Raw genomic sequence first — 24,901 nt, forward strand, 5'->3', positions numbered from 1 at the left:
TTTTTATCCCATACAAATGACATCTTATTGAAGTTTACAAAACAATAAATGGAAGCATGCTAAGGCTTTTATATAAATAAATTACATCAAGGACTACCTAAGTATAAAAACAGTTTAGTTAAGTATAACAACTTTAGCAGTGTTCATATAATGAATTACAAAACAAAAACAATAACTCACAGTCCACTCTTGACCATAAAAAAATATCTCAGACCGTGCAATGTCAACTCTGTTCCAGGTCAGTGCTAAATTCAGTTGATCAGGTGGAGGTAGGTGATGACCTACACCAAAACAAGTTGTTCAATTTGGAATAAATATTTTACTGTGTCATACAACTAATATACTTAAATGGAATAAATAAACTTCTTATTAAAAAAGTTTTAAAAATACTAAAACAGATCATAAAAAGTAATTTAATCCAAACTTGAAAATAAAATAAATATTCAGTCATACCTTTCAAAAGAGCTGTAAGGACAGCTTGATCCAAATCCTGATATGGACCTTCTCCCTTCCTGAACACTGTGATCTAGGTCAACACAATCTCATGTTATTTGTATCAAAACAAAAACATTTACATAATAACAAATTATTAGTAGATCAAATGCTTACCAAGTCTCATCATCTGACACATTCCACCATCTCTCTACCCATACCAGCAGTTTTTACATGTATAGTAGATCAAATACTTACCAAGTCTCATCATCTGACACATTCCACCATCTCTCTACCCATACCAGCAGTTTTTACATGTATAGTAGATCAAATACTTACCAAGTCTCATCATCTGACACATTCCACCATCTCTCTACCCATACCAGCAGTTTTTACATGTATAGTAGATCAAATACTTACCAAGTCTCATCATCTGACACATTCCACCATCTCTCTACCCATACCAGCAGTTTTTACATGTATAGTAGATCAAATGCTTACCAAGTCTTGTCATATGACACATTCCACCATCTCTCTACCCATACCAGCAGTTTTACATGTATAGTAGATCAAATACTTACCAAGTCTCATCATCTGACACATTCCACCATCTCTCTACCCATACCAGCAGTTTTACATGTATAGTAGATCAAATGCTTACCAAGTCTTGTCATATGACACATTCCACCATCTCTCTACCCATACCAGCAGTTTTTACATGTATAGTAGATCAAATACTTACCAAGTCTCATCATCTGACACATTCCACCATCTCTCTACCCATACCAGCAGTTTTTACATGTATAGTAGATCAAATGCTTACCAAGTCTTGTCATATGACACATTCCACCATCTCTCTACCCATACCAGCAGTTTTTACATGTATAGTAGATCAAATACTTACCAAGTCTTGTCATCTGACACATTCCACCATCTCTCTACCCATACCAGCAGTTTTACATGTATAGTAGATCAAATGCTTACCAAGTCTTGTCATATGACACATTCCACCATCTCTCTACCCATACCAGCAGTTTTTACATGTATAGTAGATCAAATACTTACCAAGTCTTGTCATATGACACATTCCACCATCTCTCTACCCATACCAGCAGTTTTTACATGTATAGTAGATCAAATGCTTACCAAGTCTTGTCATCTGACACATTCCACCATCTCTCTACCCATACCAGCAGTTTTTACATGTATAGTAGATCAAATACTTACCAAGTCTTGTCATATGACACATTCCACCATCTCTCTACCCATACCAGCAGTTTTTACATGTATAGTAGATCAAATGCTTACCAAGTCTTGTCATCTGACACATTCCACCATCTCTCTACCCATACCAGCAGTTTTTACATGTATAGTAGATCAAATGCTTACCAAGTCTTGTCATCTGACACATTCCACCATCTCTCTACCCATACCAGCAGTTTTTACATGTATAGTAGATCCAATACTTACCACGTCTTGTCATATGACACATTCCACCATCTCTCTACCCATACCAGCAGTTTTTACATGTATAGTAGATCAAATACTTACCAAGTCTTGTCATATGACACATTCCACCATCTCTCTACCCATACCAGCAGTTTTTACATGTATAGTAGATCAAATACTTACCAAGTCTTGTCATATGACACATTCCACCATCTCTCCACCCATACCAGCAGTTCTTACATGTATAGTAGATCAAATACTTACCAAGTCTCATCATATGACACATTCCACCATCTCTCTACCCATACCAGCAGTTTTTACATGTATAGTAGATCAAATACTTACCAAGTCTTGTCATATGACACATTCCACCATCTCTCTACCCATACCAGCAGTTTTTACATGTATAGTAGATCAAATGCTTACCAAGTCTTGTCATCTGACACATTCCACCATCTCTCTACCCATACCAGCAGTTTTTACATGTAAAGTAGATCAAATACTTACCAAGTCTTGTCATATGACACATTCCACCATCTCTCTACCCATACCAGCAGTTTTTACATGTATAGTAGATCAAATACTTACCAAGTCTTGTCGTCTGACACATTCCACCATCTCTCTACCCATACCAGCAGTTTTTACATGTATAGTAGATCAAATGCTTACCAAGTCTCATCATCTGACACATTCCACCATCTCTCTACCCATACCAGCAGTTTTTACATGTATAGTAGATCAAATGCTTACCAAGTCTTGTCGTCTGACACATTCCACCATCCCTCTACCCATACCAGCAGTTTTTACATGTATAGTAGATCAAATGCTTACCAAGTCTCGTCGTCTGACACATTCCACCATCTCTCTACCCATACCAGCAGTTTTTACATGTATAGTAGATCAAATACTTACCAAGTCTTGTCATATGACACATTCCACCATCTCTCTACCCATACCAGCAGTTTTTACATGTATAGTAGATCAAATGCTTACCAAGTCTCATCATCTGACACATTCCACCATCTCTCTACCCATACCAGCAGTTTTTACATGTATAGTAGATCAAATACTTACCAAGTCTCGTCGTCAGACACATTCCACCATCTCTCTACCCATACCAGCAGTTTTTACATGTAAAGTAGATCAAATGTTTACCAAGTCTTGTCATATGACACATTCCACCATCTCTCTACCCATACCAGCAGTTTTTACATGTAAAGTAGATCAAATACTTACCAAGTCTCATCATCTGACACATTCCACCATCTCTCTACCCATACCAGCAGTTTTTACATGTATAGTAGATCAAATGCTTACCAAGTCTCATCATCTGACACATTCCACCATCTCTCTACCCATACCAGCAGTTTTTACATGTAAAGTAGATCAAATACTTACCAAGTCTCATCATCTGACACATTCCACCATCTCTCTACCCATACCAGCAGTTTTTACATGTATAGTAGATCAAATGCTTACCAAGTCTCATCATCTGACACATTCCACCATCTCTCTACCCATACCAGCAGTTTTTACATGTATAGTAGATCAAATGTTTACCAAGTCTCATCATCTGACACATTCCACCATCTCTCTACCCATACCAGCAGTTTTTACATGTATAGTAGATCAAATGCTTACCAAGTCTCATCATCTGACACATTCCACCATCTCTCTACCCATACCAGCAGTTTTTACATGTATAGTAGATCAAATACTTACCAAGTCTTGTCATATGACACATTCCACCATCTCTCTACCCATACCAGCAGTTTTTACATGTATAGTAGATCAAATACTTACCAAGTCTTGTCATATGACACATTCCACCATCTCTCTACCCATACCAGCAGTTTTTACATGTATAGTAGATCAAATGCTTACCAAGTCTCATCATCTGACACATTCCACCATCTCTCTACCCATACCAGCAGTTTTTACATGTATAGTAGATCAAATACTTACCAAGTCTTGTCATATGACACATTCCACCATCTCTCTACCCATACCAGCAGTTTTACATGTATAGTAGATCAAATACTTACCAAGTCTCGTCGTCTGACACATTCCACCATCTCTCTACCCATACCAGCAGTTTTTACATGTATAGTAGATCAAATACTTACCAAGTCTCGTCGTCTGACACATTCCACCATCTCTCTACCCATACCAGCAGTTTTTACATGTATAGTAGATCAAATACTTACCAAGTCTCGTCATCTGACACATTCCACCATCTCTCTACCCATACCAGCAGTTTTACATGTATAGTAGATCAAATACTTACCAAGTCTCGTCGTCTGACACATTCCACCATCTCTCTACCCATACCAGCAGTTTTTACATGTATAGTAGATCAAATACTTACCAAGTCTCTTCGTCTGACACATTCCACCATCTCTCTACCCATACCAGCAGTTTTTACCTGTAAAGTAGATCAAATACTTACCAAGTCTTGTCATATGACACATTCCACCATCTCTCTACCCATACCAGCAGTTTTTACATGTATAGTAGATCAAATACTTACCAAGTCTCGTCATCTGACACATTCCACCATCTCTCTACCCATACCAGCAGTTTTTACATGTAAAGTAGATCAAATGCTTACCAAGTCTCATCATCTGACACATTCCACCATCTCTCTACCCATACCAGCAGTTTTTACATGTATAGTAGATCAAATGTTTACCAAGTCTTGTCATATGACACATTCCACCATCTCTCTACCCATACCAGCAGTTTTTACATGTATAGTAGATCAAATGCTTACCAAGTCTTGTCATATGACACATTCCACCATCTCTCTACCCATACCAGCAGTTTTACATGTATAGTAGATCAAATGTTTACCAAGTCTTGTCATATGACACATTCCACCATCTCTCTACCCATACCAGCAGTTTTTTACATGTATAGTAGATCAAATACTTACCAAGTCTTGTCATATGACACATTCCACCATCTCTCTACCCATACCAGCAGTTTTACATGTATAGTAGATCAAATGCTTACCAAGTCTTGTCATATGACACATTCCACCATCTCTCTACCCATACCAGCAGTTTTACATGTATAGTAGATCAAATGCTTACCAAGTCTTGTCATCTGACACATTCCACCATCTCTCTACCCATACCAGCAGTTTTACATGTATAGTAGATCAAATGCTTACCAAGTCTTGTCATATGACACATTCCACCATCTCTCTACCCATACCAGCAGTTTTACATGTATAGTAGATCAAATGCTTACCAAGTCTCATCATATGACACATTCCACCATCTCTCTACCCATACCAGCAGTTTTACATGTATAGTAGATCAAATACTTACCAAGTCTTGTCATATGACACATTCCACCATCTCTCTACCCATACCAGCAGTTTTACATGTATAGTAGATCAAATACTTACCAAGTCTTGTCATATGACACATTCCACCATCTCTCTACCCATACCAGCAGTTTTTACATGTATAGTAGATCAAATGCTTACCAAGTCTCATCATCTGACACATTCCACCATCTCTCTACCCATACCAGCAGTTTTTACATGTATAGTAGATCAAATACTTACCAAGTCTTGTCATATGACACATTCCACCATCTCTCTACCCATACCAGCAGTTTTACATGTATAGTAGATCAAATGCTTACCAAGTCTCATCATCTGACACATTCCACCATCTCTCTACCCATACCAGCAGTTTTACATGTATAGTAGATCAAATACTTACCAAGTCTTGTCATATGACACATTCCACCATCTCTCTACCCATACCAGCAGTTTTACATGTATAGTAGATCAAATGCTTACCAAGTCTCATCATCTGACACATTCCACCATCTCTCTACCCATACCAGCAGTTTTTACATGTATAGTAGATCAAATACTTACCAAGTCTCGTCGTCAGACACATTCCACCATCTCTCTACCCATACCAGCAGTTTTTACATGTAAAGTAGATCAAATGTTTACCAAGTCTTGTCATATGACACATTCCACCATCTCTCTACCCATACCAGCAGTTTTTACATGTAAAGTAGATCAAATACTTACCAAGTCTCATCATCTGACACATTCCACCATCTCTCTACCCATACCAGCAGTTTTTACATGTATAGTAGATCAAATACTTACCAAGTCTTGTCATATGACACATTCCACCATCTCTCTACCCATACCAGCAGTTTTTACATGTATAGTAGATCAAATACTTACCAAGTCTTGTCATATGACACATTCCACCATCTCTCTACCCATACCAGCAGTTTTTACATGTATAGTAGATCAAATACTTACCAAGTCTCGTCGTCAGACACATTCCACCATCTCTCTACCCATACCAGCAGTTTTTACATGTATAGTAGATCAAATGCTTACCAAGTCTTGTCATATGACACATTCCACCATCTCTCTACCCATACCAGCAGTTTTTACATGTATAGTAGATCAAATGCTTACCAAGTCTTGTCATCTGACACATTCCACCATCTCTCTACCCATACCAGCAGTTTTTACATGTATAGTAGATCAAATACTTACCAAGTCTTGTCATATGACACATTCCACCATCTCTCTACCCATACCAGCAGTTTTTACATGTATAGTAGATCAAATACTTACCAAGTCTTGTCATATGACACATTCCACCATCTCTCTACCCATACCAGCAGTTTTTACATGTATAGTAGATCAAATGCTTACCAAGTCTCATCATCTGACACATTCCACCATCTCTCTACCCATACCAGCAGTTTTTTACATGTAAAGTAGATCAAATGCTTACCAAGTCTCATCATCTGACACATTCCACCATCTCTCTACCCATACCAGCAGTTTTACATGTATAGTAGATCAAATGCTTACCAAGTCTCATCATCTGACACATTCCACCATCTCTCTACCCATACCAGCAGTTTTTTACATGTATAGTAGATCAAATGTTTACCAAGTCTCATCATCTGACACATTCCACCATCTCTCTACCCATACCAGCAGTTTTACATGTATAGTAGATCAAATGCTTACCAAGTCTCATCATCTGACACATTCCACCATCTCTCTACCCATACCAGCAGTTTTACATGTATAGTAGATCAAATGCTTACCAAGTCTTGTCATATGACACATTCCACCATCTCTCTACCCATACCAGCAGTTTTACATGTATAGTAGATCAAATACTTACCAAGTCTTGTCATATGACACATTCCACCATCTCTCTACCCATACCAGCAGTTTTACATGTATAGTAGATCAAATGCTTACCAAGTCTCATCATCTGACACATTCCACCATCTCTCTACCCATACCAGCAGTTTTACATGTATAGTAGATCAAATACTTACCAAGTCTTGTCATATGACACATTCCACCATCTCTCTACCCATACCAGCAGTTTTACATGTATAGTAGATCAAATGCTTACCAAGTCTTGTCATCTGACACATTCCACCATCTCTCTACCCATACCAGCAGTTTTACATGTATAGTAGATCAAATACTTACCAAGTCTTGTCATATGACACATTCCACCATCTCTCTACCCATACCAGCAGTTTTACATGTATAGTAGATCAAATACTTACCAAGTCTTGTCATCTGACACATTCCACCATCTCTCTACCCATACCAGCAGTTTTACATGTATAGTAGATCAAATACTTACCAAGTCTTGTCGTCTGACACATTCCACCATCTCTCTACCCATACCAGCAGTTTTACATGTATAGTAGATCAAATACTTACCAAGTCTTGTCGTCTGACACATTCCACCATCTCTCTACCCATACCAGCAGTTTTACATGTATAGTAGATCAAATACTTACCAAGTCTCGTCGTCTGACACATTCCACCATCTCTCTACCCATACCAGCAGTTTTTACATGTATAGTAGATCAAATACTTACCAAGTCTCTTCGTCTGACACATTCCACCATCTCTCTACCCATACCAGCAGTTTTTACATGTAAAGTAGATCAAATACTTACCAAGTCTTGTCATATGACACATTCCACCATCTCTCTACCCATACCAGCAGTTTTTACATGTATAGTAGATCAAATACTTACCAAGTCTCGTCATCTGACACATTCCACCATCTCTCTACCCATACCAGCAGTTTTACATGTAAAGTAGATCAAATGCTTACCAAGTCTCATCATCTGACACATTCCACCATCTCTCTACCCATACCAGCAGTTTTTACATGTATAGTAGATCAAATGTTTACCAAGTCTTGTCATATGACACATTCCACCATCTCTCTACCCATACCAGCAGTTTTACATGTATAGTAGATCAAATGCTTACCAAGTCTTGTCATATGACACATTCCACCATCTCTCTACCCATACCAGCAGTTTTTACATGTATAGTAGATCAAATGTTTACCAAGTCTTGTCATATGACACATTCCACCATCTCTCTACCCATACCAGCAGTTTTTACATGTATAGTAGATCAAATACTTACCAAGTCTCGTCGTCAGACACATTCCACCATCTCTCTACCCATACCAGCAGTTTTTACATGTATAGTAGATCAAATGCTTACCAAGTCTTGTCATATGACACATTCCACCATCTCTCTACCCATACCAGCAGTTTTTACATGTATAGTAGATCAAATGCTTACCAAGTCTTGTCATCTGACACATTCCACCATCTCTCTACCCATACCAGCAGTTTTTACATGTATAGTAGATCAAATACTTACCAAGTCTTGTCATATGACACATTCCACCATCTCTCTACCCATACCAGCAGTTTTTACATGTATAGTAGATCAAATGCTTACCAAGTCTCATCATATGACACATTCCACCATCTCTCTACCCATACCAGCAGTTTTTACATGTATAGTAGATCAAATACTTACCAAGTCTTGTCATATGACACATTCCACCATCTCTCTACCCATACCAGCAGTTTTTACATGTATAGTAGATCAAATGCTTACCAAGTCTTGTCATATGACACATTCCACCATCTCTCTACCCATACCAGCAGTTTTACATGTATAGTAGATCAAATGCTTACCAAGTCTCATCATCTGACACATTCCACCATCTCTCTACCCATACCAGCAGTTTTTACATGTATAGTAGATCAAATGTTTACCAAGTCTTGTCATATGACACATTCCACCATCTCTCTACCCATACCAGCAGTTTTTACATGTATAGTAGATCAAATACTTACCAAGTCTTGTCATATGACACATTCCACCATCTCTCTATCCATACCAGCAGTTTTTACATGTATAGTAGATCAAATACTTACCAAGTCTTGTCATATGACACATTCCACCATCTCTCTACCCATACCAGCAGTTTTTACATGTATAGTAGATCAAATACTTACCAAGTCTCGTCATCTGACACATTCCACCATCTCTCTACCCATACCAGCAGTTTTTACATGTAAAGTAGATCAAATACTTACCAAGTCTTGTCATATGACACATTCCACCATCTCTCTACCCATACCAGCAGTTTTTACATGTAAAGTAGATCAAATGCTTACCAAGTCTTGTCATATGACACATTCCACCATCTCTCTACCCATACCAGCAGTTTTTACATGTAAAGTAGATCAAATACTTACCAAGTCTCGTCGTCTGACACATTCCACCATTTCTCCATATAACTTTTCAGCTTTCTCCCTTTCTAAATGAAATGTCTTCTCAATAGTACTGACCAGATATTCTGCACCTGCTACACTAAAAGAAACAAGTAATCATGTGGTCTTAAGACTAGAATTCACGATCTTCTAATATTATACTTAAAGAGTACTGTTCATGTTAGTTGAATCCTGTTACAGTGCTACCACAATACTTAAGTTACTACTACCCATACAGCTAAGAATATTTATATAAAAATAATAATTTAGTTGAAATATGTTGTTTAAAAACAGACAGATTCTGTTTCAATAAAAACTTTATGTTTGTTCTTTGTCCTTTAGACAGATTTTCTAAAACAGTCACAAATCTGTACTGACCATTACTGAAGATGAAAACTTTGATAAGAAAATTAAAATTACTTTCCAGTAAGATTATTGAAAGTGTAAAACAGTATTTACATATTTAGTAAGATATAATCATTTTTCTACTGAAACAAAACCATAAAAATAAAGATCAAATTAACTTACTCGGATTCTTGAACATATTTGTGGGTAAAGGCCAAGAGGTCTGCAGCACGGCCGCTACCATCACAGATAACAACTGGTACAGGTGGAGTGTCTGTCACACATTCCAGAACTGTTCGGATAGTGTTCAGTCCTCCTTCCACCACTATACAAACCACTGGGACACCACAACTGCGAATGTCACTACCTGATACAAAAATACACCAAAACATATACTCTTTAGACTTAATTAGATATTACTTAAAAGTGATATTCAAATAACAATATACAATATTGGATATTATTTTCACAGAACATAACTATAAGCCAAACTACACATATAAAAAACAATTTTAAAACTGGAAAAATTAAAAATTGGAAAATAAGTTAATTCAGATGATACATTTCAAACCAGCTATTTACATAGTTTAGTTATGACCATTCAGAGGGATGCTGGACTTATAACACCACATATTGAAAAGTTTCCTCAGTTTCATTTATTTTATGCTGTATTATAGCAGTAAATATAACACCTTTCAGCCAATAAGTAAAGGAACTTAAGCTGTACAGTAAGCACATCAATTGCCCACTAATATCTTCGAAGGAAAATCATATATTAACACAACTGAAGCATACAGCTCCACTTGCCCCAAATCCTCAGCTATAAATAGTGTTTCTTGTATGAATTCTCTTCAGTTACTAACCAGTGGTTTCATTATTTGTATGTTTATGAATTATCAAAATAGGTATGACGACAAATGAAGTCTCAAAAACGCCTTTCCAAGTTTTTGTAGCATAACATTTACTTTATGAAAAACAAAAGTTAGTCACACCACTTCTGATACCACACTTACAAAAGTTAGTCACACCACTTCTGATACCACACTTACAAAAGTTAGTCACACCACTTCTGATACCACACTAACAAAAGTTAGTCACACCACTTCTGATACCAGACGTACAAAAGTTAGTTACACCACTTCTGATACCACACTTACAAAAGTTAGTCACACCACTTCTGATACCAGACGTACAAAAGTTAGTTACACCACTTCTGATACCAGACGTACTTGATTGCTTGTTATAGTACATTAATTTGATATGGATTACAACTGTGGTGAAGAGAAGAAGGTATGATATTTTAATTTACTGAAAGACATAAATACTTTGTTACAAATTTAGTAACTGCATTTCATTTACACAAATTATTAACTATTACTAATTAACTTTTATGACCAATTTTTCTAGTTAGGGTTTTGTCACCTCCACAGATATCAGGATAATTATGAGCCCAAAAAAGAAATGTAACCAATTTACCAAACCCATTGTCTTCTTGTCTATTTAATAACAACACTGATGGAACAGAACTGATACGGAAATACACAGTTGTTCCTTAATCTAGGCACATAATTTAATTATAAAGTTTGCCAAAAATATTTAGAGATTTAGTATATTTAAAATTTGTTCTGAAGTAAATTGTTTTAAATAAAGTACTATATGATATCAACAGTGTAAGCTGTGCATAATGTGTAAAACCCAACAGCGTAACCTGTGCATAATGTGTAAAACCCAACAGTGTAAAGATGTGTATGATGTGTAAAACCCAACAGTGTAAAGATGTGTATGATGTGTAAAACCCAACAATGTAAAGATGTGTATGATGTGTAAAACCCAACAGTGTAAAGATGTGTATGATGTGTAAAACCCAACAGTGTAAAGATGTGCATAATGTGTAAAACCCAACAGTGTAAAGATGTGCATAATGTGTAAAAACCCAACAGTGTAAAGATGTGTATAATGTGTAAAACCCAACAGTGTAAAGATGTGTATAATGTGTAAAACACCACAGTGTAAAGATGCGTATAATGTGTAAAAACACAAGTGTAAAGATGTGTATAAGGTGTAAAACCCAACAGTGTAAAGCTGTGTAAAACCCAACAGTGTAAAGATGTGTATGATGTGTAAAACCCAACAGTGTAAAGATGTGTAAAACCCAACAGTGTAAAGATGTGTATGATGTGTAAAACCCAACAGTGTAAAGATGTGTATGATGTGTAAAACCCAACAGTGTAAAGATGTGTATGATGTGTAAAACCCAACAGTGTAAAGATGTGTATGATGTGTAAAACCCAACAGTGTAAGCTGTGAATAATGTGTAAAATACCACAGTGTAAAGCTGTGAATAATGTGTAAAACACCACAGTGTAAAGCTGTGTATAATGTGTAAAACCCAACAGTGTAAAGCTGTGAATAATGTGTAAAATACCACAATGTAAAGCTGTGAATAATGTGTAAAACACCACAGTGTAAAGATGTGTATAATGTGTAAAAACCCAAGTGTAAAGATGTGTATAATGTGTAAAACCCAACAGTGTAAGCTGTGAATAATGTGTAAAATCCAACAGTGTAAGCTGTGAATAATGTGTAAAATCCAACAGTGTAAGCTGTGAATAATGTGTAAAATCCAACAGTGTAAGCTGTGTATAATGTGTAAAACCCCACAGTGTAAGCTGTGTAAAACCCAACAGTGTAAAGCTGTGTAAAACCCAACAGTGTAAAGATGTGTATGATGTGTAAAACCCAACAGTGTAAAGATGTGTATGATGTGTAAAACCCAACAGTGTAAAGATGTGTATGATGTGTAAAACCCAACAGTGTAAAGATGTGTATAATGTGTAAAAATCCAACAGTGTAAAGATGTGTATAATGTGTAAAACCCAACAGTGTAAAGATGTGTATAATGTGTAAAACCCAACAGTGTAAAGCTGTGAATAATGTGTAAAACACCACAGTGTAAAGATGCGTATAATGTGTAAAACCCAACAGTGTAAGCTGTGAATAATGTGTAAAATCCAACAGTGTAAGCTGTGAATAATGTGTAAAACCCAACAGTGTAAGCTGTGAATAATGTGTAAAATCCAACAGTGTAAGCTGTGAATAATGTGTAAAATCCAACAGTGTAAGCTGTGTATAATGTGTAAAACCCCACAGTGTAAGCTGTGTATAATGTGTAAAACCCCACAGTGTAAGCTGTGTAAAACCCAACAGTGTAAAGCTGTGTATAATGTGTAAAACCCAACAGTGTAAGCTGTGAATAATGTGTAAAACACCACAGTGTAAGCTGTGAATAGTGTGTAAAACACCACAGTGTAAAGATGTGTATAATGTGTAAAACCCAACAGTGTAAAGCTGTATAATGTGTAAAACCCAACAGTGTAAAGATGTGTATGTGTAAAATACCACAGTGTAAAGCTGTGAATAATGTGTAAAATACCACAATGTAAAGCTGTGTATAATGTGTAAAACCCAACAGTGTAAAGCTGTGAATAATGTGTAAAATACCACAATGTAAAGCTGTGAATAATGTGTAAAACACCACAGTGTAAAGATGTGTATAATGTGTAAAAACCCAAGTGTAAAGATGTGTATAATGTGTAAAACCCAACAGTGTAAGCTGTGAATAATGTGTAAAATCCAACAGTGTAAAGCTGTGAATAATGTGTAAAACACCACAGTGTAAAGATGCGTATAATGTGTAAAAACCCAAGTGTAAAGATGTGTATAATGTGTAAAAACCCAAGTGTAAAGATGTGTATAATGTGTAAAACCCAACAGTGTAAGCTGTGAATAATGTGTAAAATCCAACAGTGTAAGCTGTGAATAATGTGTAAAATCCAACAGTGTAAGCTGTGAATAATGTGTAAAATCCAACAGTGTAAGCTGTGTATAATGTGTAAAACCCCACAGTGTAAGCTGTGTAAAACCCAACAGTGTAAAGCTGTGTAAAACCCAACAGTGTAAAGATGTGTATGATGTGTAAAACCCAACAGTGTAAAGATGTGTATGATGTGTAAAACCCAACAGTGTAAAGATGTGTATGATGTGTAAAACCCAACAGTGTAAAGATGTGTATAATGTGTAAAAATCCAACAGTGTAAAGATGTGTATAATGTGTAAAACCCAACAGTGTAAAGATGTGTATAATGTGTAAAACCCAACAGTGTAAAGCTGTGAATAATGTGTAAAACACCACAGTGTAAAGATGCGTATAATGTGTAAAAACCCAAGTGTAAAGATGTGTATAATGTGTAAAACCCAACAGTGTAAGCTGTGAATAATGTGTAAAATCCAACAGTGTAAGCTGTGAATAATGTGTAAAACCCAACAGTGTAAGCTGTGAATAATGTGTAAAATCCAACAGTGTAAGCTGTGAATAATGTGTAAAATCCAACAGTGTAAGCTGTGTATAATGTGTAAAACCCCACAGTGTAAGCTGTGTATAATGTGTAAAACCCACAGTGTAAGCTGTGTAAAACCAACAGTGTAAAGCTGTGTATAATGTGTAAAACCCAACAGTGTAAGCTGTGAATAATGTGTAAAACACCACAGTGTAAGCTGTGAATAGTGTGTAAAACACCACAGTGTAAAGATGTGTATAATGTGTAAAACCCAACAGTGTAAAGCTGTATAATGTGTAAAACCCAACAGTGTAAAGATGTGTATGTGTAAAATACCACAGTGTAAAGCTGTGAATAATGTGTAAAATACCACAATGTAAAGCTGTGTATAATGTGTAAAACCCAACAGTGTAAAGCTGTGAATAATGTGTAAAATACCACAATGTAAAGCTGTGAATAATGTGTAAAACACCACAGTGTAAAGATGTGTATAATGTGTAAAAACCCAAGTGTAAAGATGTGTATAATGTGTAAAACCCAACAGTGTAAGCTGTGAATAATGTGTAAAATCCAACAGTGTAAGCTGTGAATAATGTGTAAAACCCAACAGTGTAAGCTGTGAATAATGTGTAAAATCCAACAGTGTAAGCTGTGAATAATGTGTAAAATCCAACAGTGTAAGCTGTGAATAATGTGTAAAATCCAACAGTGTAAGCTGTGTATAATGTGTAAAACCCCACAGTGTAAGCTGTGTAAAACCCAACAGTGTAAGCTGTGAATAATGTGTAAAATACCACAGTGTAAAGCTGTGAATAATGTGTAAAACACCACAGTGTAAAGCTGTGTATAATGTGTAAAACCCAACAGTGTAAAGCTGTGTATAATGTGTAAAACCCAACAGTGTAAAGCTGTGAATAATGTGTAAAATACCACAATGTAAAGCTGTGAATAATGTGTAAAACACCACAGTGTAAAGATGTGTATAATGTGTAAAAACCCAAGTGTAAAGATGTGTATAATGTGTAAAACCCAACAGTGTAAGCTGTGAATAATGTGTAAAATCCAACAGTGTAAGCTGTGAATAATGTGTAAAACCCAACAGTGTAAGCTGTGAATAATGTGTAAAATCCAACAGTGTAAGCTGTGAATAATGTGTAAAATCCAACAGTGTAAGCTGTGAATAATGTGTAAAATCCAACAGTGTAAGCTGTGTATAATGTGTAAAACCCCACAGTGTAAGCTGTGTAAAACCCAACAGTGTAAGCTGTGAATAATGTGTAAAATACCACAGTGTAAAGCTGTGAATAATGTGTAAAACACCACAGTGTAAAGCTGTGTATAATGTGTAAAACCCAACAGTGTAAAGCTGTGAATAATGTGTAAAATACCACAATGTAAAGCTGTGAATAATGTGTAAAATACCACAGTGTAAAGCTGTGAATGTGTAAAACCCAACAGTGTAAAGCTGTGAATAATGTGTAAAATACCACAATGTAAAGCTGTGAATAATGTGTAAAATACCACAGTGTAAAGCTGTGAATGTGTAAAACCCAACAGTGTAAAGCTGTGAATAATGTGTAAAATACCACAGTGTAAAGCTGTGAATAATGTGTAAAACACCACAGTGTAAAGCTGTGAATAATGTGTAAAACCCAACAGTGTAAAGCTGTGAATAATGTGTAAAATACCACAGTATAACCTGTGTATAATGTGTAAATAACAACAGTGTAACCTGTGTATAATGTGTATATATAAACAACAAAACACTCTGAAAAATTACATTAGGGCATTATTTTTCTTATATTGTGGCTCATCTAATTTTTTATTTATCCTGCAAAGCAATTAAGATTTATTTTGGACATCACAAGAAATTTGTCACCGACTTTATAACTACAGAAGTACCTACTTTCCAGCCTATTCACACTATGTGTTCTATTATTATGGCCTACAAAAATTTTTAACACACTACACTGTTATACAAATAACTGTTACTGTACATCTATAAAGAAATTCGAAAGTTCAATAATACATAAATGGCTGGATTGAACCTACGTGGTTGAATTTTCTGTTTAGAGATGTACTTTTCAAGCTTCTTGCGGAAAGCTATCTCTGCTCCATACTTTCCCATGGTACCGTTATCAACTAGCAAGAAGTAGGAGTGGTGATTGTTCAGAACCGTTAAACGGCTCTTAGGTGATGAAATACTATGGTATGGTACTACTGTCTGAAAGGAAAGCGCCAATTCACCAACATGTTTGAACATTTTCTTTTAAAAGTAAGTTTTACGACAAACATTTAGCACACACTCCATAATTTTATACACAAATATACATTTAGAAAGAAATAAATGGTTCAGGTATTTAATTGGAAAAAATAATTTAGACGTTCATCCACATTCTAGTTACGTACAACTGCTGAAGAAAACTAGCAAGAAAAACCATATCAAGTTCCGTTTTATAAAATGTACATCTATATATATATATATATATATACTTATTAATACATAAATAAACCTTAAACTTCATGAAAAACAAAGAATAATTTATATATTCGATTTAATCTTAAATTATTACTTAAATATTATTTTTAAAAAATCAAGTCCCTTCTTCCCAAAATAAAAACAGAAAATTTATTTAAGTGAAAATAATAAATAATTAAACTGTATAAATATGTACATAGTTAACGATTAATCACTGTATTTTTTTTTTTTATCAACACTAATACCTAAATACGTTATTCCAACCCAGTGATATATCTTGGTCATATTCATCTGGAACTCATATGATCAATATTCACTCTCATTAAGAATTCATCACTTTCTACTTTCACAAGTGGAAATAATTAACACATCGCAAAGTACACTGAGCTGCTTATTCCAAGTTGTACTTTGATACACACAAACAAAAACAATAAGTTAATTACATGGTACACCGAGCTACTTTTACCAAGTTGTTCATTGATAGACACAAACAAAAAAAAAGCAATATGTTAATTACACTGTACACTGAGCTGATTGCAAAGATGCCAACTATTTCAAATGACTGAGCGTAATGATTGTAGACAGAACCCTTTATCATTTGCAGCTAATAGGCCTGACCAATGTCTCTAAGCTGCTTATTATTATATTATTATCATAACTATTATTATTTATCACTGCTATAGATTGCTCATTTATGACTGTTTTGTGTATGAATTTTAAATTTTAAATGTTAATGAATTTTAAAAACATTATTTTGAAATTATGTCTTTTATTTAGTTCAGAGTAACAAACATACAGGTAAAACAACATTGAACATGCACAAACAGTAAGCAAAAAAAGCCTTTGTGTAAAGACTAGTTTATATCATATTTATGACACTTACTGTAATAGCTTTGCAGCTGTTGCAGCCTTTGCTTTCATGAGAATGTCTCTGGATGGTTGGAAGTTATAACAACATTGTCCATTTGACTACATACACATCTTGTGTGTTATAATACTGCTCAAAACTGAGGTGCTCAAGTTTGGTCTGAACTTGCTTTTGTTTTTAGTCATTAAACTAAATATCCTTTCACTGTCAGCATTAGAATGGAAGATTGTAAGAATTCTAAGCATAACCATACACAGAATGTCATACTTCTGGTTGCCATTTCCATCCTTAACTGTAGACAGCTGAACCTAAAACTTGTTAACATTCAACTGAAGAACAGTTTCTGAGAAAGTATCAATTTAATAGTTCAAATATTGCTTTACCAACTTTTCAATAGTGTTATGCTCATGTATATTGACAAGGACAGGATACCTGCTGTGAAGAAGTGCAGAGAAGAGAAATCTTTGCCAACTTTCAGTTTTGGATCAGAAACCTCTGCATGAATCAGAAGTTCATCATTTAGAGGGAAATGTTTCATCATGTAATTTGTAGCTGCAATATAGTATTTCTTGACACTGGTGTAGAAGCTGATCAGGTCCAGGTCCTTTTCATATTTAACAATGTATTCCTTGGCAGCATTTCCAATAGAAACTTCCTCATCAGATTTGTGTAAGGATTCATTGTTGTAGTCAAGTTCAGTGATGTTGCCTTCAAGATATTCTGGCTTGATGTATCTGACAAGTATATTTTTAACTTGTATAATCAGAGTTCTATGCATAATGTGTATGCGATGTTCTTCTCTTTGCAATATCAAATTGGTTTGCTCAAATAGAGGAATTGCAGTGTGAAGTAAAAGACAAAATAACAAGTTCATTTTGTTGTCCAAGGAAACTGTTAACTTATCTAACTTGCTCTGTACATAACTTTTCTTGGTTACTTTCTTACTCGCTTTCATTTTCTTCTCTTTTTCATTGATTGTCTCTTCTTTAGTCCAAGGTCAGACTGCCTAAACATATATTGAATTACATCAAATGCTTCTTTGTCTGCTTTTGGAGACTGTCTCATGTTCCTGTGTGGCTGAGAGGATATCCTGACCGTTAAAGTCTTGCTGCCTAATTGAGCTGCACGTTTAGATCCTTTTGAATCTAGTTTTTCCTTTCCTCAGTGAAAATACTTCTTCAATGGCTTCCACATGTCCAATATTCTGTTGAAGCACACCCCAAGTGATAGCCATCTTGTGTTAACAAGTTGTAGAATTTTTCTTGTTTCTTTGTCATACAATCCTTGAAACTCTTTTAAATGTTGTTTACTGCTAGCACTTTTGTCCAGAAAATAGTAGATATCTATCAATATATCAGAAACTGGGCAGGGCAATTCTCTGGAAGCTTTCTGGGCAGCAATATTCATGAGATGACAGGAACAGCCCATGAAGTAAATGCTAGGCTGTCGTCTTGAGATGTGTCCCATCACACCTTTACCTATACCAGACATAACTGTGGAATTGTCTGAAGGAAAACTAAGACATTTTCACATGGAATTTTCCTCTTTGTCAGTTCGTGGTCCAAAAGCTTGAAAATATTCTCTCCCATTGAAGCTTCTTTCCATTCCACCATTGTCAAAAGAGAACAGTTATTCCAAGCAAAGGATCAAGATATCGTACAACCACTGGATAGAGTTTTGAGTCATCCATGTTTGTGAATCCATCTGTGGCTAAACTGTAAACACTGTTAGTAAGTATGCTTGAAATCATTTTGTCATCTTCACAACCCCACATTTGTACAATGTCTGTAGTTTTGGTTCTAGCCATATTTTTTCACTACATCAGAGTCTGGGAACATTTTTCTGAATAGATGTCCTGCATGATCAACTACAGTTTGGGGTTAAATTATGAGCAATGACAAATTGCGTGAACATCACTTCTGCATTTATAGTTTCACATTATGAATTCTTACTCATAAATGTCTTTATCTGCATTGTGTTTGTCTTCACCTCAGCCTTTTGTTGGTGAGATGCTGATTTTGTATGTCTGGAACAATCGTTTATTCCGCCATGGGCCACAGAAAAATTGATGTGACAAACTGTACAAAACGCATGACTGTCACTGACTTTTGATGCAATGACCGGATATTTTGCACTATACTCTTTCCTAAATTTTTGATTCACAGTTTTAGTCCTTTTAGATTTGCCAGAAACAAGACAATCTGGTGAATGAGGCCTCTTTTTTTCCATCTTGTGAACGATCGCATTGGTGTTTCTATGCTGCTTAGAAAATGAGAAATATCCATCTATGCGAGAGCTGATTGGCTGACAAGCACTGATGACGTAACTATGAATTCCCCCATGTACCCAGTATGGAGAAGCACTGTACTCAAACTATTGGTAGACGTCAGAGATACAAATATTTTTTATTATTTCAAGCACAAACATGATTATCGCAAGTAGCCATTTGGACTACGTCTTTTATTTATCATCAAAATTTATTTGTATCTCACTAGAAATTTTCTTTTCACCCCTTTCAAGCCTGGGGGAAAAATTTATCACTTTATTTTATAGGCCTATGTAATATATAATAAATTAGGAGTTGCAACAAGTCATAACGTTTGTCTGTATGAGCATATAGTCATAATGTATACACCAAAATCGTAACGATTACGCTCAAATCATAATGGTTGGTATCTCTGTGATTGTACCAAGTTGTTCATTGATAGACAAACAAGAAAAACAATATATTACTTACACTGTACACTGAGCTGGTTGTAGTAAGTGGTTCATTGATAAACACAAACAAAAAAACAACACTAATTACACAGTACACTGAGCTGGTTGTAGTAAGTGGTTCATTGATAAACACAAAATAAAAACAATACTAATTACACAGTACACTGAGCTGGTTGTAGTAAGTGGTTCATTGATAAACACAAAATAAAAACAACACTAATTACACAGTACACTGAACTGGTTGCAGCAAGTTGTTCATTAATAGACACAAACAAAGAAACAACACTAATTACACAGTACACTGAGCTGATTGTACCAAGTTGTTCATTGATAGACACAAACAAAAACACAGTAAGTTAATTAATTATTTCCACTTGCAAAAGTAGAAAGTGATGAATTCTTAATGAGACTGAATATTAATTATATGAGTTCCAGATTAATGTGACCAACATATATCACTGGATTGGAATAACTGATTTAGTAATTAATGTTGTTAAAAAATATAATGGTTAATTTTTAATTATGTACATATTTATATAGTTTAAATATTTATTATTTCCATTTAAATATATTTTCTGTTTTTATTTTGGGAATAAGGGACTTGATTTTTTAAAAATAATATTTAAGTAATAATTTAAGATTACATGGAATATGTAAATTATCCCATGTTTTTCAGGAAGTTTAAGGTTTACTTATACACACACACACAAAAAAAAAACAATACTAAGTAACTGTAACGAAATGAACTGAACAATAAGTGCAACAAAAGTACAATATTTTAAAAATCTATGTATTGTGACTGTTATTAAAACACTAGCTGATGTACCCATCAAACATATGAAGAACACATAGAGGGCTACTAATAAGATTTTAAAAATCTATGTGTTGTGACTGTTATTAAAACACTAGCTGATGTACCCAAACATATGAATAAATAGAGGACTACTAATAAGATTTTAAAAATCTAAGTATTGTGACTGTTATAAAAACACGAGCTGATGTACCCATCAAACACCTGGAGAATAAACAGAGGGCTACTAATAAAATTTTAAAAATCTATGTGTTGTGACTGTTATTAAAACGTCAGCTGATATACCCATCAAGCATATGAAGAATACATAGAATATGTTTGCATGTCTTTCAGTATCAATTTGTCTCTTTTGCTTTGTTTCTTCACCAACTTTCCCTGATCAAGACAACTGTTTTCCTGTCTGCTCCAGTTATCTTTATATTTACTAAGTGTTCTTGATTTTGTCTTGTTATCCGTCTAATTTTTATTTATATTGCTAAATGATGTTTTCTTTTCTTGTACATATTTCTGAACTATTTGTAGTCTTATTCAGAATATAGGTTTAGAATTTATTTCAAAGATGGTGTTAAAAATGTTCAATTGAAGAAAACTGAAGTGGCTTGATGCTGTAAATGTGCCATCTTTTAATTCAAATGACAATCAACATTTTAAATGTCTGATTTAATCTATAACAGTATTGAAAGTACTTGCTGTAAATATGATAATTTATGAAAACATTAACAAAATCCTGACTTCACTAGGATTTGAATGCAAGACCTTCACATGACATTCCATCTCAGTAACCACCGGCCACTTTGGCATCCAGTGTTTGAAATGCATAGCTAATAAGTATTAATTTAAAATAACATGGTCTTTATGTTTTTACAAATATTAAAAGAGCTTGCTCTAAACATAATTTCTTATTAAAAATACTTACATATATATAAATCTTAACTGTATTGGTATTATTAGTACTTGAATGGAAGACATCTGTTTCATGTTCAGTCTAATTACTCAGACAATATGTATGCTATAACAAACTATACACACACACACATATATATATATATAGAGAGAGAGAGAGAGAAGGAAATGTTAAATGTATTTGTACATACATTCTTTCCAACTAATTCATGCTTATTCTCAATAATTCCCCATGGAGCAATTCCAATAGTCACCACTCTACGCTGTCTTGGTGTTCTTTCATTCAACAAAGCTTCTCCTACGTGTCGGATCACCCCTAATCATTCCAAGAAGTAAATATATCATTAATAACACGAAGAATGTGATAACAAAAATGTACTGCTCAACAGTTGGTGTTAGCCTCTTCTGTTATGTCTTTATTGTTATACTCATGTTGCATTGCTCAACAGATATTAAATCAGCAACAGTACTTGAAGCCAACAGTTACTGGTATTGTGTTCTGTTATTTCTTTATTGTTATACTCCTTGCATTACTCAACAAATATTAAATCAGCAACAGTACTTGAAGCCAACAGTTACGGTTATTGTGTTCTGTTATTTCTTTATTGTTGCTTTCATTGATGGTGTTTGTTCAAATTTTTTATTCATCTATTTTTTTTTTAATTTTTAATTTTATTTTTAAATATTATATTGTTTGCTTTTCACTGGACAGTGTAGCACAAACTAAACATTTACCCTGTTATTACATGTTTCTAATTATTAAACAAAAACAGATATCGTGCATTTTTTATAATCCATGGATTTCACATTGGTAAACGTGTCAATCAAATACATATCAATGAACTTTTACCTGTATTTGTTCCAGCAGTAAATATCCAAGCTCCGGTAGTTTTTGCTGCCTTAACAAGCCCTTTTCTGAGAACCTGTTTTAGCTTATGTTGTAGTTCAAAATTAGCCTTTCCTCCATGAACACTGATTAAAAGCTTTGGAAGTTCCAGCTTCCATTCTTCTGTGAGTAACTGGAGAACTAACTCTGGTCGAGTGTCGTAACTCAGCCTAACATACTTGAAAATTAAGAAATAATTCTATCTACATTCCGCTAAGGTCATAATTCATTTGCAATATATCCTAAACAAGTAGTTTAACTATTCAATATGAAAATAGAAGGTAATATTATTTTCAAACAATATTCTACTGAAACAACTGTTAATGGCATCACACTTACTTACTACTTACAATAAAGGTTTTAATAAATACATTTGTTCATTTTCCTGAAACAACTTTTATATCTCCAAATATCCAAAGGAACATTTTTATTTTTTATTATGACAGATAAATTAAGTTTGGTGGTCGGTTATTTCTAGAATAGCCTTTTGTTACTATGTTATACCATATATCAGGTACGAAGGATTCATACAAACCAAAACCACTTAATACTAACAAGATCTCTTAATCTTAGAGAAATTTTATTGACAGATGAACAATAAAATATAAATAGTGATGATAATATCAAAACCTAATAATAAAATTACGATGCTCACAAACCAGTAATGTTTCATCAGACAATTATAAACAGTCAATGTATATATAATAACAACACCTTATACAATTAACCAGTATGTTTTACTGAAGATATGTTTCTACCTGTGCTTTAAGAGGATGAGAACTGCCTTGAAACTCAATTATTCCAAAAGCATCTGTAGGGTAGAGGGTTGTGTGACGAGAGAATGACCAGTGTTCATCTCCTGACAACTGTGAGCTTCCACTGTGAATACTAAACCCTCCTAAGCTCTGAGTGGCCAAAGGGGAATGCTGTTCAAAGACTAGGCCACAACAACACCTGTTAAAAAGCAAAATAAATACAGTTCACAACATCAAATGTATTCCATAACAGTAAAAACACCATAGTACTAAGTTAAAAGAAGAAATCAAATTTAGTAAAATTTAAAACACTTACTTCCTGATGCACTGACTGAAAACATTTTAAGTACATAAAAGTACAGTTTTCTATATTTCTTGTCATTAACATTTTGTTAACCTTTGATAAAAAATCATATATTAGATATTCCTTTGAGTGCTAAATTATCATCAAAATTTATCTGCTAGTGTTTGTTGGTCAAAAATTATCAATATTAATCTACACTGTACATTAACAGCACATTTAAACACTTTTTACACATTTATTATCAGAGGTGTCGATTTCGACATCTAAGATAACCAGTGTGTGTGTGTGTGTGTGTGTGTAGGTGTTGTAAGTCTTTTATGGTGTCCTGGTGGATTGTGGAGAGTGTGTTATGATTGGTTGGCTTATCACTGTTTCTGATTCGAGGAAATATTTCCTGTAGATTCAACCAATGGCAGCTACAGGTTACTTACCTCTATTCTGGAATCTCTGTTTACTGAAGGTTTAATAATGTTAATATGAAATGATTCTTTGATTTTTATTGTCTTCCAAAATTTGTCTGTGTCAATGACTGTAGTTTTCTCCCAGTTTATTCTGTGTCCAAACAAGCAAGACAAATAACCACAACTGTATACAGAAAACCCACCCACACATATAGATACCTACACTTCCAGTCCTATTGTCCAACCTTGATAAAACATGGCATAAATATATGAAGAAAATTAAACAAGGTTATACTTTAAAAATATATCAAATAAGTTAAACAACACTTTATAAATATGTCAAAAAATTAAACACTTTATAAATATGTCAAAAACTAAACACTATAAATATGTCAAAAATTAAACACTTTATAAATATGTCAAAAAAATTAAACACTTTATAAATATATCAAAAACTAAACACTTTATAAATATGTCAAAAAAATTAAACACTTTATAAATATATCAAAAAACTAAACACTTTATAAATATGTCAAAAAATTAAACACTTTATAAATATGTCAAAAAAATTAAACTTTATAAATATG

At 34.4% G+C, this 24,901-nt stretch overlaps 1 protein-coding gene across 6 annotated transcripts in view; it reads right to left on the bottom strand.

The window, feature by feature from the left end:
* The window catches only part of LOC143238397 (transient receptor potential cation channel trpm-like), a 60,893-nt gene that overhangs the window by 25,483 nt on the left and 10,509 nt on the right, over positions 1-24,901 (bottom strand). For all 6 annotated transcript variants that reach the window (XM_076478605.1, XM_076478567.1, XM_076478594.1 and 3 more), the window contains exons 4-11: positions 23,613-23,808; positions 22,819-23,032; positions 22,160-22,284; positions 16,238-16,413; positions 10,036-10,215; positions 9,493-9,607; positions 454-526; positions 181-281 (exon numbers count right to left, since the gene is read on the bottom strand). In XM_076478605.1, the coding sequence (XP_076334720.1) occupies positions 181-281; positions 454-526; positions 9,493-9,607; positions 10,036-10,215; positions 16,238-16,413; positions 22,160-22,284; positions 22,819-23,032; positions 23,613-23,808 (1,180 nt within the window). The remainder of the gene's footprint in view (positions 1-180; positions 282-453; positions 527-9,492; positions 9,608-10,035; positions 10,216-16,237; positions 16,414-22,159; positions 22,285-22,818; positions 23,033-23,612; positions 23,809-24,901) is intronic.

This window comes from Tachypleus tridentatus, chromosome 2 (genome assembly GCF_004210375.1).
Source record: "Tachypleus tridentatus isolate NWPU-2018 chromosome 2, ASM421037v1, whole genome shotgun sequence".
Classification (NCBI taxonomy): domain Eukaryota; kingdom Metazoa; phylum Arthropoda; class Merostomata; order Xiphosura; family Limulidae; genus Tachypleus; species Tachypleus tridentatus.